Below are 19,119 nucleotides of genomic sequence, written 5' to 3' on the forward strand. Positions count from 1 at the left end.
CACCTTTTCCGTCAATTGCTCCGTCTGTCCTGCTCACATCTCCAATGGTTGTACACGTTGTCATTAACGTGGCTTCACTCCACATCAGCCACGCTGCTTTGCTAACTATAAGGACGCTGTCATAGCCTGTCAACGACGTTGATTAGCTGCGTATATACGAATGTGAATCACAATATTGCCTGGGCTATGGGATAAGGAACATTGCCACTGACCTTCACCCCAGTTTCAACAGGTACTGTACACCGGGCACCATTATTCCAATGTTTCACTAACCAGCACCCCCGCTATGTTTTTGCCGTGGATTGTGAAGCCCAATATGGATTATGCAAGCACTCAAACACTGGAATCTAAAGTGTAATCTGTGGCTTAAACTCACAACTGAATATCTCAACAAAAACCTCCTCTCTGCTTTCAATGAAAAAATAAAACAGCAGGAATTTTCAGCTCTTACTCCCTTTCATCAGAAAACTTTATTTGCTGCAATAAGTTACTTTATCATCACTATAACACATTACTCATATAACACCATAAAAATATATTTATACTGTTAAAAGAAATGTCAGAAAAACATCCATTAAATACAGGTGATCCCTTTTTTTCATTACCACTGACGCTTCTGCTGTAATAATCTCATAAAGAGCAGGAGTAATGCAGTTTCACTATGACCCAGTAAAACATCATGCCAGTGTTATAAGATACAGCATCCACGGCAGTATAAAGTAAAGTTTCTAGCACGAAGCTGAAACGAACACCTGGAAAGCTTCAAAATCAACCAAAAACAAAGCAGACTGATCTCACAACAGCTGGAAACATGTTTGGTTATTCCAACAAATATAGCAGACTCAGAATGATTTACTTTGTAAATTAAGTTACTGAAAGCAACAGGAATATTAAAAGAGAGAGAATTTTGCTGAAGTACACTGATCACTATAGTCACAGACTGCTTTCTTTAACAGTTCCAATATGTTTCTGGCCTCCTAAATATGTGTTGATCATAATTATTAACAGTCTGGTATAATAAGTAGCTTTGTTCGGAACTGTGCAGAGCTTGTCTGTGTCACTGTAGTGTATTGGTGTAGTGAAATTGTCCAGCAGATGTCACCATGGACACAGGTTGACTCTAGTTGAAACTAAGGGGTCATTCAACTTGTGCAGTTAGCTTCAAAGCATAACCCTACTTGAAAATTGGAAAAAAAAATGGAAATGTGCCAAGGATGATGTGTGCTCACAGTCAGCTGTTCTCATGTGTGGTGATTTCACTGATCCACTTCTGCACCTAGTGAAAATATCCTTTCATGGGATATAAAACTCTGACCATTGAGGGGATGTGCGCCAGTGATGTGCATCCTGCCCAGAATGCCAAGTGGCGAACCGCAAGACAATATCCTGAAGCATTGCTACTGGCCAGCATTTCTGCAACAGAAACTGTGGCACAGGCACCGTTTCAGGTCATCTCCCAAGTCAGAATTCCGAAAGAGATACTGACTGATTGGGGCACCTTGTTCATCCGTATGCAGTACCTACAAAAATGAGTCCAAGAAATGGCACCTGGTGAAGAGGCAACAGGATCATGAGCACCCAGGACTCACTCGTAGTGATGTAGTCCTCTGGAAGAGCATCTGCAGTGGAAACTGCATATAACCTTAATGTGGCAGGTTGCAATATAGTTGAACTAAACAGATTTATTGTCCGAAGGCCAAACAAAATGCACATTTATTTCCCCAATTGGACCATTGCAGCTTTTGCTATACTGGTCCACTTGAAAGTCATATTTTATTAGATTTGTATTAGGATTTTGATTTATTACAATCAGAATGGACAAGAAGAAAGAGAAGACGGGAAGAAAGTTAACAGAAGAAGAGAGAGAGGGCACTAAAAATCTTCACCACCTGCTGAAATAAAATGTAAAAAAAAAACATGCAAAAAACTACACAGCAGGGAAACCTCAACAACAACCATCATATGCATAAGTAGCAGTAAATATTAAATATTTAATGTTACTGAGCACACACAGTGTTAATGACACATCACATGTTTAGAGGCAGCAGCCAACCAAGATTGTATGCATTTGTTTGGACACCTGTGTGTGAGTCCACACAGCCTGGCCCCCCTAGGACATGAAGCAGGCATGGAGGAGACCCGGGCCCAAGACATCTATAGGCACCCCAGAGCACGAGAGCCCCAGGAGGACCACCGCAGGGGCAGTCACACCACCCACCAAGAAAAGACCTGAGGAGAGCCCCAGACGGGGTTCACCCAGCAGCTATGGTGCAAAAGCCCCCGCCCCAGATGGTGAACAGAGAACGTGGGTGTGAGAAAACCCCATGCCTCAATCGGCCCTCTCATATGTTGTGTTGATGCATGCTGTTCTAAAGTGCATTTAAAACAGGGGAGGAGCATGGCGCCAACAACCTTCAGCCAGATAACAGCTGGTGACAGCTCGGCCCCTCCCAACACCCTAAATGTCTACATGCAATTTAAAATTGAAAAGTGGGCACAGGCACCAGAGGTGAGGCTAAATAAACAGACCGTTCTCTGCACGCCATTCAGTGTGCCTACCCCCAAGGACCTATATGAATGTGTTGTGAGAGTGTAAATAATGTGTCTAAGTTATGGAATAAAATTGAGGCACAGGTGACCAGGAGGGGAGGGCAATACCTCCCCTGCACCTCAGTGACATACCTGTACCTCAAGGCCCTGCATGTGTGTGTGTGTGTGTGTGTGGGTGGGGGGGAGGGAGGAGGGAGGTAACTAGAGAATAATATAAATCCCATCTCAATGAGAATGACACTGGATGAAAGAGGACATTGATAGCTACATTTTGATGTATATATTATACATGTAGGGAAAAGGTCTGGGTGTGAAAGAAGGAAAAAGAAATTCTTTTTCAGATTATTCTCCAGCCTCAGTTTTTACAGGTGATGATATCATCATGCAGTGTTGGGAAAATTCCATGAAGAATCAAATTCTTCATGAAACCTAAACTGTTCCTGTGGAAGAAAAGAGAAAAAAAAAGATGTCAAAAACACAGAATTACCGGATAAAAGTCTTGTGACTCATATAAAGTTTGATGAAAGTTTGGCCAAGTGCTAGGGCTCCAGAGTGGCCTGGGTTGGTGCAATTTTTTGGAATTTCATAAAAACTATGCAATGAATTGCTGAAAAAAATACAAGCACATATGTTCAAAAGAAGAAGAATCTAATGGTCCCTGAATGGTTTCTCTAAGTTGAACGATGTTGAAGGACTACACTGGAACAGAGGGAACACACAGGCAGGGATGACTAGACATGGAAACAGAGGGAGCAGAGAATATCATGAGGGGCAATGAGATCAAACCCTAGGACCTAGAAGTAGCAAAACTAAAACACAGACGGCAGCAGTAATTTTAAAGAATAAAAAACAAACAAAAAAACAAACAAACACAGGCATCAACTTGTAACTAACTTACTAGGCACTAAGGAAGAAAGACGGAGGGAAGTAAAGACTGAGACAATTTATTTTTGGGCTGATCACCATTTCTCGTGAACATCCTAACCTCATGAGGCATTTCTGAATATCTCACCAAGCTTGTACCACAATGATTGTACAATATACAGTTTTAAAAAGATACAAATTTCAAGAATTGTGAGAACAAATAAATTTGACAAAAATGTGGTGCTGAGATGATTCCGACAGTAGGGGGCAGCAAAGGCTAAACCTGTGTATAAAGTGCAAACGTCACATTGAGAGTCAAAGTCTACCAGCTGTGTGTGTCTGTGTATGTGCACAGTGTGTCTAGGGGGTGGGGGTTTGAGGACTTTAAAAAGATTACATTTTGTGAGCAAAACATTTTAGATGTCACATTATTTTATTTTTAAAAAATATGTTGTGTTCAAGTCTAGAGCACTGTGCTATAAAATCTGCTGCATTGAACACTAATGAACTGCCTGCCAGTATTTCTTAAAACCTGACAGATTTGCCCACGCCACTCTCTCTCTGTCTCTCACACGCACACATGCATACACACCCACACATAAACACAAGCAGAATTAATCTAGATTTAGCGGGTGGAAGATTGCTGCGCTTGATGGCGAGCCAATCTCATGACATTACATAATGCTTCCCCCCATCTGTTTTCATTAGAAGTTAATCTATACAGACCAACTGTCAGTTTCTCCTATGATCCTGACATGTCAAAATCACACACCATTCATTTTAAAACTGTTTAGTTAAAGTGCAAACTCATTATCCCAGACAGTTGTTTATCTTCAGAGTTGCACATGTGACAGCTTTTTCTTTTTTTAATGAATAAATGAAGAGCTGGCAGCAGAGCTATAGGCAGAATAGCCTCTGCTATATCTGAAACCTGAAAGTCAGGAATAACCCATTAAAAACAAGTTGGATTAACTGTAACACGTTGTAGTGTTATTGCCCTTTATAACTGATCAAAGTGTTTGTGCAAAGTAAGTACAACAAAAATATGCTTCCAATAACGTGTGTCATAGCCTCCCCTTGTTTGTTATTGCCTTGGAGTCTCTATGAGGAGCTGAGCAGAGGTTAGCTTTTTTACTTCCACACATCAACCTGATCACTTGGTTCTAATCATTCTCATTACTGACCTGCATTTAAAGACCAGCTCAAGCACTCAATCTCTACCAGATTGTCTGGCTCCTTAGTGTGGTAATGAGACGCATCTATGCTACTCCTGCAAACCTGTCATTTCTATATGCTAACTAATTTGTTTCCCCTGTTTCATGGCTGAAATGTGGAATGTTTACCAGAATTACCCACCAGTTTTCATTGAGCTCATCCGCTTCTCCGGTAAATCTTCCTTTGAACACTCAACCAACTGCTCACTCTCCATTCTTTATTTCTACGAAAAAAATGACCAGTCTCCCTCAAAATTTCTCCCTACGGTCTTGCATTAAGCTATCACACTCACATTCTCCTTCTCCCAATGGTCAACACTTGGCAAAAATCCCAACTTGGATCCCCTGGACTAAGTGCTCTCCCCTCTCTCCCATGGTCCCATGGCTTCTTGGACCCTGCTGATGTTGCGTTTCAGAATGCCACATCAACCTCTTCAGACGTTTTTTGCTGGGGGGGCGGGGGGGGGGGGGGGGGGGGGCTGTGGTGGTAATCTGATCCAGTGCTCCTTGGCCACGTCTCACTTGCTCACACTCCTCTTCCTTAGCTCACATCGTTAAATTATTTTACCCAGTGGGTCTCCTTGGAGATGAGGCTTTGGCCAGGACTGAAGCCTTTTCCCTCTTAAACCCAATTGAAACTTACCCCTTTTAATTACTTTTTGGAAGGACTTTTTAATCACCCTTTAGCAACTGAGACATAGTTAAAAGGTTATTAAATTTGAGGTAATAAGAGCATGGCTGTCAGGATGTGCAGCTGCAGATTGTGTAAGTTTTGTGTGAGGACCAAAATGCAGACAAAGGAGGCTAGACTAAAACTTAACAAATAGCGAGCTGTTTATTATGGAAGCTGAAAACCATAACTCACCGAGCAGGGCCCATCCACTTAGTTATTTCTCGAAATTACCCTGAGTACTTGGTTTTCTTATCTCACCACCTAATAAGCCCGTTCTCTTAAGATAACCCTGGTGGAAAGTCATAACACTTCTATTACTTGCTTGAAAAATGTAAAGAAACTCAAATGGTAAATGGACTGGTTCTTATCAGTGTTGGGCAAGTTACTTTGAAGTAATTAATTATAATTACTAGTTACTTCTTCAAAAAAGTAACTGAGTTACAAGATTCTAAAAGTAATTAATTACTTGAAAAGTAACTATTGCTTATGTTACGGCCCTAGCTGGGCCTCCTGAAATTGCCCTTGTGTGGGTGTGCTTTTTCTCTCCGCCTCTTCCTCTCTTGCTACACCCCTCTGTCTCTCTCTCACTCTCCTCTCTCCCCAGGACACAGCTGCTCTTGATTAGCCTCGTTGGCCACCTGAATCCAGTCAGCAATCACCTCTGAGGCTATTTAAGCTGGGGGTGAGCTGTGAGCAGGGTGGTTTTTCTCTGGTGTTCCCACATTGGGCGTTGAAGGTGTTGGGAGAGATCCTATAGTGTGGAAGCAGTGTGCAGTGTAATTGCTTCACGTGAGTAGTGTGGGCTTGTGGGCCTCGGCAGCAGTAAAACTAGCTGCTGCTAGTAACAGGGTGAGCTTGTGGGTCCCTGGAAGTGCCTCTTCGTGGTGTGGAGTTTTTTGTTTGGTTGTTGTGTTCTGTTTTGCAACCTTTTTCCTTTTTCCAAGTGTTATTGGTAAAACTGCGTTGCCGGCTCTTTATGTTAAGATTATCTATAATAAAGGCTATTTTATTTACTAAACACACCTGTCTGTTTTCCTTTTCATTCTGTTTCCGGACCCATTTGTTACTGGTCCCCTCACTTGCACACCTAGACCCCTTTGTGGGGGACGTAACAATGTGGGGGCTCGTCCGGAATATGAATGGAAGGAACAGCAATTGAGTTTTAGTGTGTTGTTCGCCGGTGGCTTGTTTAGTTGCATTGTCTGCTGCGCTCTCTCTCTGGTTAGCAGAGGGGAGTGTCTAGCTGAGCGTGAACTCCTCCTTCAGGCACTCATTTTTTGTTTTGCCTGTTTTATTTTCGGAATAATCCCGGGTGGGGATTAGTTCCCTGTCGGAGGTAGGCTTGTCAGTGCTTTGTGCACTTGATGCTTAGCCTTTAAAGTTGCCTCGAGCCTGGTACACTTCAGAAGCTAAGCAGGCTAAGATTTTAGTAGGTAGGTCTGGGGAGAGAGTCGGTGGTATTTTTATTTTTTGGTTAACCTGTTGCCACACATTTCCCACCTATTTTTCATTTGTGTATTGGAGGTGGTGCTGCTTTGTTGTTACTGTTATCCTCAGGTAGTTTTAGTTTTAATGGCTATTACCGTGTTTAAGGAAAACCCTTCGCTTGTCCAGCTGGACGCCTGTAGGAAGAGGGATTTGCATGAGGTGGCATCATTTTATGGCATTTGTGTCTCCACAGCTCTGCATAAGGCTGAGCTGAAAGCTGCTCTTGTGTCTGGCTTGGTGGAGAAAGGGATAGTGGGTCTGCCAGTCTACCTGAGCATGGTGTAACGTCTCAGCCTGTTCCACAGGTGCCAGATCAAGCTGTAGCTCCTTCAGTGTCTACGCCTGTTGCTCAGGGGATCCCTGAGGACAAGCCGATGACACTGCCTCACTTCGAACCACTCTCCATAGAGTCATCAGTAGGTTCGAAGCAGGATGCTAGGCTACGTGTCCGCCTGGCTCGTCTCCAGTTGGAAAAGGAGGATCGTGAGAGGGAGTTCCAGCTAAAGGAGTTGGAGCTTAAGCGTTTAGACACAGAGCTTGCCAGAGCCAGGGAGGTTGAATTGAAAAAGGTGGAGGCGGAGACAGCTGTTAAGTTGCGACAGTTGGAACTCCAGCAGGCTTCCCTTTCTCTGGCTGCCTCCATTCGGCAGGCAGACACACCGTTTGATGTAGGGAAAAACAGTCGTCTGGTTCCGGTGTTCCGCGACACTGAGGTTGACAGCTACTTCGGGTGGTTTGAACGAATAGCCACAGCCTTACACTGGCCACGGGAGTCGTGGGCCATTTTGCTACAATGTAAGCTGGTAGGTAAAGCTCAGGAAGTTTGTTCCTCATTGTCAGGTGAGGACAGTCTGACTTATGACAAGCTGAAAAGTGCCATCCTTCTAGCTTATAAGCTCGTCCCAGAAGCCTATAGGCAGCGTTTCTGGGGATTAAAAATGGGACAGGGTCAATCCTACCGAGATTATGCAAGGAAGAAAAGTATGCTTTTTGATCGGTGGTGTGTGTCCAGCAAAGCTACTGACCTGGCGTCGGTTCGTGAATTAATGCTGATAGAGGAATTTAAGAACTGCGTCTCCAAGCGCATCGCAGTATACCTCAGTGAACATAAGGTGTCCTCATTACAGCAGGCTGCAACACTGGCTGATGAGTTTGCCCTCATCCATAAAACCAGTGTCATTAAGAATGACCAACGCGACGCCTCAGTGAAGGTTAGTGATGTGCCAGCTGCACAGTACCCAAAGAGTGAGGTACTTGTGTCCCATCCCAAAGCAAAACGGAAGCGTTTTCTGTTTAAAGTCTGGCCATTTGATAGCAAATTGTGAGGCCTACAAACAGAAACAGTTGGTCTTGAGGGCTAGGAGTGTGCCAGCTAGCAAAGCTGATACAGGTGTGGTTTCAAGATCCAAAACAAAGCTCTGTTTCTTCTGCCACAAACCTGGCCACCTGATTGCTCACTGTTCGAAAGCCAACTCAAGGCAAAATCGATCTGCTTTCAAAAGAGTGAACTGTGGTTCGCAAACAGACAAAGTTGCCAGTCCTAGGCAACAATTGGAGCATAATTGCTCAGTGGTCTCATTTGGTGAATGTCAGAGGTCGACTAATTCTGAGCTGCCACCTGTTGACCATCTTCCAGATGACCTACAGTGTGACAGATTGTGTGTGACACAACCATTCCAACCTGCACCTCTGGCTAACCAGCATGCCTTTCGCCATGACCTAGCGAAAAAGCATCAGAAGTGTTGCTGTAAGGCCTTCTAGCTGCCTTACGGGTTCTCCATATGTGATGGCTCAAAAAACATCTGGCTGTCACTTGAGACACTATGTTGAGGGACTTGAGCCAACCCCGTGCAGTGTTTTCAACCCATCAAAAAGGTCTTGGCAGATTTGGCAGGGTATGCCTAACTGTTATTATGGTGCATGGTAGGTATATGTTTAAAGGTTGGGTAGGACGTTCTGTGACAAACCACTGGTTTGTATTTATGGGAGGGGGTGTTACGGCCCTAGCTGGGCCTCCTGAAACTGCCCTTGTGTGGGTGTGGTTTTTCTCTCCGCCTCTTCCTCTCTTGTTACACCCCTCTGTCTCTCTCTCACTCTCCTCTCTCCCGAGGACACAGCTGCTCTTGATTAGCCTCGTTGGCCACATGAATCCAGTCAGCAATCACCTCTGAGGCTATTTAAGCTGGGGGTGAGCTGTGAGCAGGGTGGTTTGTCTGGGAGAGATCCTATAGTGTGGCAGCATTGTGCAGTGTAACTGCTTCACGTGAGTAGTGTGGGCTTGTGGGCCTCGGCAGCAGTAAAACTAGCTGCTGCTAGTGACAGGGGGAGCTTGTGGGCCCTTGGAAGTGCCTCCTCGTGGTGTGGAGTTTTTTTTTTGTTTGTTTTTTTTTGTTTGTTTTTTTTTTGTTTGTTTTTTTTTTGTTTTTTTGTTTGGTTGTTGTGTTCCGTGTTTTTGCAACCTTTTTCCAAGTGTTATTGGTAAAACGATGTTGCCGGCTCTTTATGTTAAGATTATCTATAATAAAGACTATTTTATTTACTAAAAACACCTGTCTGTTTTCCTTTTCATTCTGTTTCCGGACCCATTTGTTACTGGTCCCCTCACTCGCACAGTGTTGGGGAGTAACGGAATACATGTACCGCCGTTACGTATTTAGAATACAAAATATGAGTAACTGTATTCCGTTACAGTTACCGTTTAAAAAGGTGGTATTCAGAATACAGTTACTTTGTTGAAATAAATGGAATACACTGGGGTACTTTCCTGTTTCATTTTGTCGCGGGTCAGGACTGTTTGGGTTTTGTTTGACAGCTACGTTCTTTTGTTCCAGGCGGCAGCGTTACGGTTGCCATGGTTACAGGGCGACGCTCTCTCTCTCTGCTCCTTTTCGTTGTTGTTGTTGTTGTGCTAAGCTAACAGGCAGAATGCTACAAGCATAGCTCTAAAGAATGTAGCATCATGTTCAGTGTAGTCCGTGCTGCTGGGAGAATGGACTGCCATACACGTTATGTGTCTGTGAGCGCTAGGAGGGAGAAAAAGGGGAGTGGAAAGGTACGAGCAGTCATCGAGCAAAAACGGGAGCTGGAAGCATGTAAATATAATAATAATAACCACTGCAGCCAAGAAGAGTGCCTGACGAGCCCAGTTGTAAGTAAGCTATTAAGACTCGACTGTACACTGTGTTCGTGTTTTCCTCCGAAAACAAGTTCCGTTGGAGCAGCCTTTCAACGCCTCTCTCTGTCTGTCGCAAGAAAAGTTGACCCACACAACAAAGTAGTGATGGGATTTCCGGCTCTTTCGGTTCGGCTCACTAAAAAGAGCCGGCTCTTTCCGCTCCGAACCGGCTCTTCAGGTTGTTTTGTTGCTTTAATTAATTTATTATTAACAATAATATAAAATTATGCACAAAAGGAATTACTAACGTAAAAAAAGTGGTTTTATTTATATATGTTTATATATAAATATATGCAGTGGCCCCTAGAGACAAAACGCGTACAAACTCCAAAACACATTTCTAGCATGAACTGAACTTCCAAAGCAGAGCTACTAGATCACTTAAATTACACAATTGAAAGCATGTGTGTATTGTTTGTGTATTTATACACAGGCGCATATATATATATATATATATATATATATATATATATATATATATATATATATATATATATATATATATATATATATATATATATATATATATATATATATATATATTTTAAAAAAAAAAAAAAAAAAAAGTTCATTTACCTGTTACTACCACACACCAAATCCAGTCGTTGGTACTTGCTGGCTTGTGTAGCCACAAGATAACAAAGGCTCAACACTGCGCCCAGCATCCTGGAGCACTTCTGTTGTCTTTTGTACGTGTTTTGTCTCTAGGGGCCACCATAAATATACTTTTATTTATTCACTCCACATAAAATGTAATAAATAAATCACATAATACAAAAATCAACTATTCACATTTCAAGTTTTAACTATTTAAATTTTCAGCTTTTTTCTTTTACAAATTTAAAGTGAAAACAACACAAAACACTGCAAACCACAACACAATTAAATATAAATTATAATATGAAAACAAAAAGAACATGCATATTCTCTGTCATATGGGCCTGCATGAATAAACTTTCTGAATCCTTTATCATCTGCAACTGAAAATAGTTGTGGATGATTACTATACCTTTCTAATGTTGTTGTCCCTGCCTCTCTTTCTCTCTCTCTGGCTCTGTTCCTGTGCTACTGAGTGTAACTACCGCCCCTCCCCCCCTCTGCCCAGCGTAAAGCACAAGGCTCGCTTGCAGAGTGCAGCGGAAAAAAGTGCGAGAGAGAGGCTGAGAGAAAGAAGAAAAAAAAACGTGACGGCTCGCGATAAGGAGCCGGCTCGCGTCGTTCACGTCAAAGAACCGGCTCTAAGAGCCATTTCGTTCGCGAACGACCCATCACTACAACAAAGTAGAGCTATTTTTCGGCTACCAGCCGACAGGGACCCCGCCGTATTATGCTGGGCTTACACTGTGCGATTTTTTTCAGTCGCGCGATTCAGCTCCTGCTCAAACTGTACGATTGACTCGCAGGAGTTAGAAGTTCATAGGTCACGATGCAGGGTCTCACACTATACGGCCCGATGCTCTGATGCGACCTGAGTGCTCACACTGTGCGTCCATAAAAATGAAGGTTATAACAGAAATTCTGTCGCCCGCTCTCCCTCTCCGTCTTTCACTCACACAGACACCACCACCATCAACTTTGCTAAATTGCTAATGAAAAACATTGGTCAGGCAGCTGTGATTGAGCAGCAGTGTCGATCCAACTATTTTCACGGTTGTTGTGGTCGTGATAATTTTGTGAGGCCACATCGAAAGGGCTCGGATGGTTCTACAGGTTGTGCCTCCATCGCTTGTGTCCAGATCACACGCTGCACTGCCGTGCTACGCCGTCTTTTTCGCTGACATTTGTGTTTGCGCGTGCGCAGTGTGGCAAACTGCGGTGACACCCTCACGACCAAGCGATTGATGATCGGGAGCTGGTCGTGAGGTGTCAATCGCTTCTCGTTACCCCACGTATACTATACGACGCACGATGAAGGCCAAAATCGGGCCGATCGCCAAAACGATCGCACGACTCAAAAATCGGCTCAAAATGGGCCAAAAATCGCACAGTGTGAGCCCAGCATTAGTCAGAGGTCCCTTTACTACAGTTCGGAGTCGCGGACCTTCAGTAATAGTAATAAATCACACAGCAATAGTACATTCACGTTGTTGTAAAAAGCATGATAATATTGTAGCGGGTCAGGGCTGTTCGGGGTTCTGCTTGTACAGTTATGTTTTGTGTATGTTGCCATGGTGACGGGTGACGCCCTCTCGCTGCGACGGTGTGTCCTTCCGGGGTCAGAGGGCGCCCTATGTGTGTTGTCGTTGCCGCGCTGAGCAGTTAGCTAGTGGCAGTGTGTTCTTCTGCAAATGTAATAAACGGCTGTGCTCCCTGGCTAGCTCACGGGAAGCAAGACCAAACGATACCTCCGTCTCCTCCTTGTCTGAACTCGCCACAATATATTAAGTAATCCAAAGTATTCAGAATACGTTACTGTCATTGAGTAACGTAACGGAATAGGTTACAGAATACATTTTGGGGCATGTATTCTGTATTCTGTAATGGAATACATTTTAAAAGTAACCTTCCCAACACTGCACTCGCACGCCTAGACCCCTTCGGGGGGGACGTAACAACTTAACTTTAAAAAATATTTAAAATACACAAAAGGAATATAATCTTGACACAGTGAAGACTTCATATTATGGTAGGTTCTGCAAATCACGTACTGAATTATTCTGAATTTATAAACAGCGAAACACTATTCTACTGAAACTGCCATCTGAAATGTCTTATAGAAGTTATAGTATATTATCTATAAACGTACCTGTCCGATTGTTAATTACTTAATCACGTGGAGGCAAGGACCTCGCAGCACAAGCATACTCCCAACCTATTGTAAGATTGTGCTGTACATTATTATATATATATATAGTGTATTTTTTTTATTAGTAAAAAACGAAGTCACAAGCAAAAGGAGAAAACACCATGGCACATGTTTAAACAAGGAAAGTTTATTCATCTAATAAAATAGACATAACATTATTTTTTTTCACCCAAAAAACATATTCAAAGCACCATATCAGCCCGATATCACACAGTACTGTCACATGAAACAGAAGCTCTGCAGAGCGGCCAATCATAATGAAGCAGGTCATTATTTGTTCTTGATTTAAGCTGTTCTTCATATTTCTAGCCACCAGATCTCGCTAAAGAGGACAGTTTTTAAAAGCTTCGAGAAGCTTCAGTACTTCGGAACGCTTCATTTGGCCATCACCAGTATTATATCTAAATCTTTCACTTTCCTGTTGCTAATAAAATTCTAATTCTTTGGTAATGATTTACTTCCAGACTAATGCCATTACCGTTTCTAACAGTGATGTGCGCACTCCTTGCGTAGCCTCAGATTTCACTTCCTGTTTACGTTCCGTAAATGACGTCACGTCGATAAGGTTAGAGAAACCGTTTCAAAACCTAAACAGCAGAGAAGTTGAAAAATATCCCATCATTACTGAAACACGTTCTGTCTCACTTGCAGACTGGAGCACCGGTGCGAGAGCGGGACCTTCGGTTTGAGCTGTATCGCTCAGATTTAAGAACGAAGCAAGCTACCCGGGCTGCTAAGCGAAGCTAACGCTAATATTTGAAAGCTAGGTATTTGAAAACGAAAACAATACAACTTCAAGACAGTGCCCAGTTTCTTTAAGGATGGAGAGCAAATACAACCTTAAGAGTCCAGGTAAGCCTGATCCCAAAACAACTTCTACAGCTTTCAGAACCCTAGGATAAATCCTACAGCTAAAATCCAACACTTTAATGTTTCTTAATTAGCTTAACTGTTATTAGCCTCCGTCCCAATCTAAATGTTTACACTGGCACCTTTATTTGGTATTTTTTCTGAGTTCTTTCTGTTGTGTGGGATGCTTTATTTATTTTTTTTAAACTCTTCGGTATTCAGAGCAAACCATCTGTCTGTTGAAACTGTACCGGCTGGCTCTGTCCCTGCACTTTTCGTGTTGCGGAGTTCTTTGACGTTACACACGTAATTAAGGACACGTCTGCGTGTTCAGCGTTGTCGTTAGCTGCTTGTGTAATATTAGTGATCATGGGGACGATTTAATCGGCTGATTTTGAAGGTTGACTTTAAGAAACATAGCGAGCATGCTGGTGGTGTGCAACCCACAGCAATAATACGTAATGTTTATTTTAAAAAAAAAACGTTTTAAAACAGTATATGTATTTTTATGACTTTCACTTTCGTAAGAAGAAGATTTAAATGAGTCACGGAAATGGGAATGAAAAATATTGTGCACTTTGCAGTATATTGCACAAAGTCTTTAACGCTGAATATAAATCATGTCTTATGTCTGTTGTGATTATGATAGTTGCATTTTGCGTGCATGGCTCAAAGCTGTTCTGGCAGGGTCAAAACTTGGCCAGCTGTCCAAAACCTTTTCACTGATCCCTGATAATGAGTGTTTAGAGGTGAGCCTTATAGTTTCTCAGTTTTCACTGGGACAGAAATGAACTGAAATCAGAAACATCTTTATTTGTGCTCACAAACAAGGAATTGGACTCCAGTGTTCCAGGTTAACTGGTTTTTACGTTAACTCTCTATGTTCCGCAGATCAAATGGTCTTCTCACTTTGCCAGTGTGTCTTGCGGTTTCACAAGAAAGGGCAACATCTCCAGCTCGTACAAATGCCTATGTGTCTCAACATTAGCTTCAGGCAACAATTAAATTATCTCAATTAAAAAAAAAAAAAAAAAGAAACATAACTAACAAGCTGACATTTTCCTTATGACACCACCGATCTGCTTGAAGGACCCTCAGTCATGCATGCATCCTGTTCACCTGTCAGCTGTCTAACGTCTGCTGCTGATGTAGGAAACATGCCCACATTAACTGGTGTTAGACACAGTTTAGTGGGCAGCTGCGTCCTCAACATAATGTAATGTCATCACAATGGCTTGTTTCCTGAGTGCAGAGCTGCTGGAGATTGTGTTTCCCCTCAGAGTGACTGATCTGGGTTAAAAATGAGATTTAAAACGAGGAGCGATGAACACTGAGATAACTACAGAGCACTTCATAAGCGAACTTGTTGCTTTAATGAGAATTTGTTCTGCCACCGATTTGATCAAATGGACTAAATAGCATCCTCTCAAGATGTGAGTATGTTCAGGAAACTCACCCAGGTTTCCTAATAGACACATAGGTAATAGACACAGGCAATTGATGGTTATTTTGAAAAAGAAACCCTCTTTAAATCTCCACAATGCTGAGTAAGTGTATTTGTAATGTTTTAATACATCAGCAGGTTGTGGCATGAAGTGCTAAATGCACTTGTAAATGACCATTTCTGTGAAACTTTGGTTATTATGTTGATGGGTTTTCATGAATAGTAGGATGATCCATTGCAATGAATTATGGGACAGCATTGTTTCTTCTCCCTTCACAACAAATGACTGTAGAAAAGATGCATGATCTGGCTGCACTTCCTTCCATAGTACAAAAATGAAGTCAAAATTTCCCACTTGTGGGAGCTGCCGTATTGCACGTTTGGAGTCAGTCTGTGCAGTAGTGACTCGAGGTGGAATAGCTGTGTCACCTGCTGGATGTGACCGTGAACACGCCCCCCTTCACTTTTTACGTAGCCCATCTTCTCCAGGTTATCTGCTGATGGGTTTACTGCGACTAACGACTCGTTAAATTAAATACAACCACAAAGTTTTGTTAGTATAAGCTTCTAATGAAGTGTTATTTTTAGCTGGTGAACTGGTGACTCACTGGACTGACAAGCTGGAGTCAAACGCACTGTTTATATATTTACTTTTTCCTCCCTCGTCTCCTCATCGGCCAGGTATACAGAGCGATGCAGTCAACTTGCAAAGCAGTCCACGACATGCAATCGGCTGTATTTTATGCAATAAAATGGTGTCGTCTTTGTCCCAAGCACACCCAAACAATTTAAAACATGTGGTTGCTCCATCACACCGCAAACATAACCGGGTTTCTCACTATAGAATGATCAGGAATCCTGGCATCCATCAGCGTGTACATAGAAACAAAAATCTCCACATCAGTCTTGTTTGCTTACATTTCTGTACCGTCATAAGATGGTACTAAACATGCTCTAAATCTTTTAAACAATTAGAGCGTTAAACCTTTGACGGTTTTTGAGAGCAGGTCTTTATACCTGTAGCGCTTTAGGTCTCCTTTTTTAGCTAAATGCTATAATAGTAGTGACAGCGGTAGACGTGCGCACAGTCTGGAGATGCTTTTTCTTTTCATTCTCTTGTCTATGCCTTTCACGTCTTTGGTGTTAGCTTGTTATTATGTAACAGTGTCTCTTTTTATCCCTTTGGACCTGGTGTGAGTCATTCCTAGTGGCAAATAGTCAACATTTGTGTTGCATAAGATGATTTGGCATATAAGGATTATCACCTTGGGCCTGTTACTGGACTTCTGCAGAGACAGTTGTGTGGGAAAGGCTTTTCTTGTCATCTCTTCCTACTATGGGGGTAGTTGCAGTTCTGGAGGTAGAGCAGGTTATTTACTAAACGGATAGGTTGGTGGTTCAATCCCTGGCTGCTCCATTGTGCATGCCAAATCTGCTTGGGGCAAGATACTAACCCCATGTTGCTCTCTGATGCATCTATTGGAGTATGTGTCTGAATGTTGGATAGAAAGCGCTTTGAGTGTTCAGTTTGAGGAGAAAAGCATCTTACAAGAACCAGTTTATGTACCATTTAAGACAGAGCCAAAAATGGAAAATGAATATGAAACTCAGCAGGCAATAAGGAGCAGTGTAGTTCCTGTCAGTGTCTCCAGGCACAGATACGTTAAATGAGAGAATGTCATAATGAAATCCAAGAAAAACCATGTTAATTTCACTATCATTTTCGTTGTCATTGCATTGTCAACTCTAACTATCACCACCTTTGAATTCTATCTTATCTTATCTTCCCATCTTTAGCTTGCATGTAACAGAGCTTTTTTTTTTTTTTTTTTTTTTTGGGAAGATAAATTTGAAAAAAGATAATTTTCCAGAAATTGTGTGGCGACATATCTGAATGAATGCAGTAGTAACTATAAATATAGCACTATGTTTTATGCTTTGTAGTGTTTTGGACTCAACGATATTGGCAAAAAATGAAATCATCATTGATCACAATTTCTTTGAGTGCCAATGCAATGGTAGTGCAAGAGGATTTTGTTGTTGGTCAGTTATTTAAGACCCGAGCAAATATGGAATTTATATTATAGTATTGGCCAAAAAAAAAAAAGTCGCCACCAAAAAAAGGTCACACACTCTAATATTTCATTAGACCGCCTTTAGCTTTGATTGCGACACGCATTCTCTGTGGCATTGTTTCAATAAGCTTCTGCAATGTCACAAGATTTATTTCTATCTAGTGCCCATCACTCTGGAACAAGGTAAATCTGGACTCACCAGACCACATGACCTTCTTCCATTGCTCCAGAGTCCAATCTTCATGCTCCCTAGCAAATTGAAGCCTTTTTTTCCGGGTTGCCTCACTGATTAGTGGTTTTCTTACGGCTACACAGCGGTTCAGTCCCAATCCCTTGAGTTCCCTTTGCATTGTGTGTGTGGAAATGCTCTTACTTTCACTTTTAAACATAGTCCTGAGTTCTACTATTGTTTTTCTTTGATTTGATTTCACCAAATGTTTAAGTGATCGGCAATCACGATCATTCAGAATTTTTTTTCAGGCCACATTTCTTCCTCGAAGACGATGGGTCACCGCTATCCTTCCACTTTTTAATAATGCGTTGGACAGTTGTTAACCCAATTTTAGTAGTTTCTACAATCCCCTTAGATGTTTACTGTGCTTGAAGCATGACAATGATTTGACCCTTCTCAAACACACTAATATCTTTTCCACGACCCTGAGATTTGTGTGTGTGTTATTGATATGTTGAACTGAGTAACGATATCCAATGATACTTAGCAAAAAATCATGCAAGTCTATGCTTCTGGGGTTAAACACCATTTTATACACCACACCAACTGCCTTGCTTGCTATCTGGTAATGTGATAGTGTCGTTACCATTACAGTATTTGCATGCTACAGTGTTAAATAATAATGTTATACTTTTACTGGTTATAAATGAAAGTTTCTTATTTGTTTACCGTAACTACCATGTTAATAAGTAATTTCATTACAGCCAGAGTAAAAATGCTAAGCTAAAACATCAAACAACACAGTAAACAAAGCTTACTGGAAGATGTTGATGAAGCTGTTAATACCTCACTTTCATCATCATCATCCATACAGTTCTTAGAAACTGACATACCAAAGTTGGCTTTCAGGCTGTCAGCCTTTAGATATACATTACATTGCCAAAATTATTTACTCATCTGCCTTCAAACATGAACTTGAGCTGCATCCCAGTAGTAATCCAGGATTTAATACAATGTCGGTTCACCCTTTGTGGCTCTAACTGCTTCAACTCTTCTTTGGCAAATGTTTAGCTGGCTTAAGCACATTTACTCAGGGCCTTATTGATGTGATATTCTTCTGCTGCCACGGCTGTGTGTCTGTGAAAAAGGCGTTTGCTCTGTGTTGTGGTGTCCTGATGACACACAATTTCACGAGACTCAAACCTTAAATACTGATTCATAGACATTGTCCCCCATTAATGATGGACATTTCTAAGTCTAAGAAAACTAGCTTGTTATTTTTCATATTCTCCGCAAGTCAAAGTAAATAGTTTTTAAAGGTGAAATATAAAAGTAAAATCAGATGTAGTCATTTATACATTTGACTCCAGACGGCTGATAAATTTGCAAGAAAGAAAGATTAGGTCATTGTGTGTAGAGTTTTGAGGTGAAAAATGAATTGAATCGGTTTAGGAATAAGGGTGTAACATGACAAAACATGGTACAAGTGAAGTGGTGTAAATGCTTTCCAGATGTACTGTAGCTTTCCGTGCAGGTGGTAACCTTTTTTTTTCCTTTTTCTTTATTTCTTTTGATGGAAAGCGGTGAAGAGGCTGATGAAGGAGGCTGCTGAACTGAGGGATCCCACAGAGCACTATCATGCCCAACCACTAGAAGTAAGTTTGGCATTTTTATGCTATTACTTTACTCTATAGTCTAACAATGCATGACAATGAAAATATAAGCAGGCAATGCAGCTACTTTTACGCTACTTTTACACTACTAGGTACTACTAGTTTTGATAGCCTTCAAGTTACAGTGTGTAAAATT

General features: G+C 41.8%; 1 protein-coding gene across 3 annotated transcripts in view; it reads left to right on the top strand.

Moving 5' to 3' along the window:
* The first annotated feature begins 6,010 nt into the window (after window positions 1–6,010).
* Window positions 6,011–19,119, top strand: part of ube2j1 (ubiquitin-conjugating enzyme E2, J1) — a 47,382-nt gene continuing 34,273 nt past the window's right edge. The window contains exons 1-3 of one of the 3 annotated variants that reach the window (XM_076874314.1): window positions 13,239–13,335; window positions 13,422–13,622; window positions 18,892–18,965. In XM_076874314.1, coding sequence (XP_076730429.1) covers window positions 13,592–13,622; window positions 18,892–18,965 — 105 coding nt within the window. In that variant the 5' untranslated portion in view covers window positions 13,239–13,335; window positions 13,422–13,591. Of the gene's footprint in view, window positions 6,091–13,238; window positions 13,623–18,891; window positions 18,966–19,119 lie in introns of those variants that run through there. The other 2 variants (XM_076874315.1, XM_076874313.1) reach the window with 2 other exon arrangements.

This window comes from Maylandia zebra, linkage group LG15 (genome assembly GCF_041146795.1).
Source record: "Maylandia zebra isolate NMK-2024a linkage group LG15, Mzebra_GT3a, whole genome shotgun sequence".
Classification (NCBI taxonomy): Eukaryota; Metazoa; Chordata; class Actinopteri; order Cichliformes; family Cichlidae; genus Maylandia; species Maylandia zebra.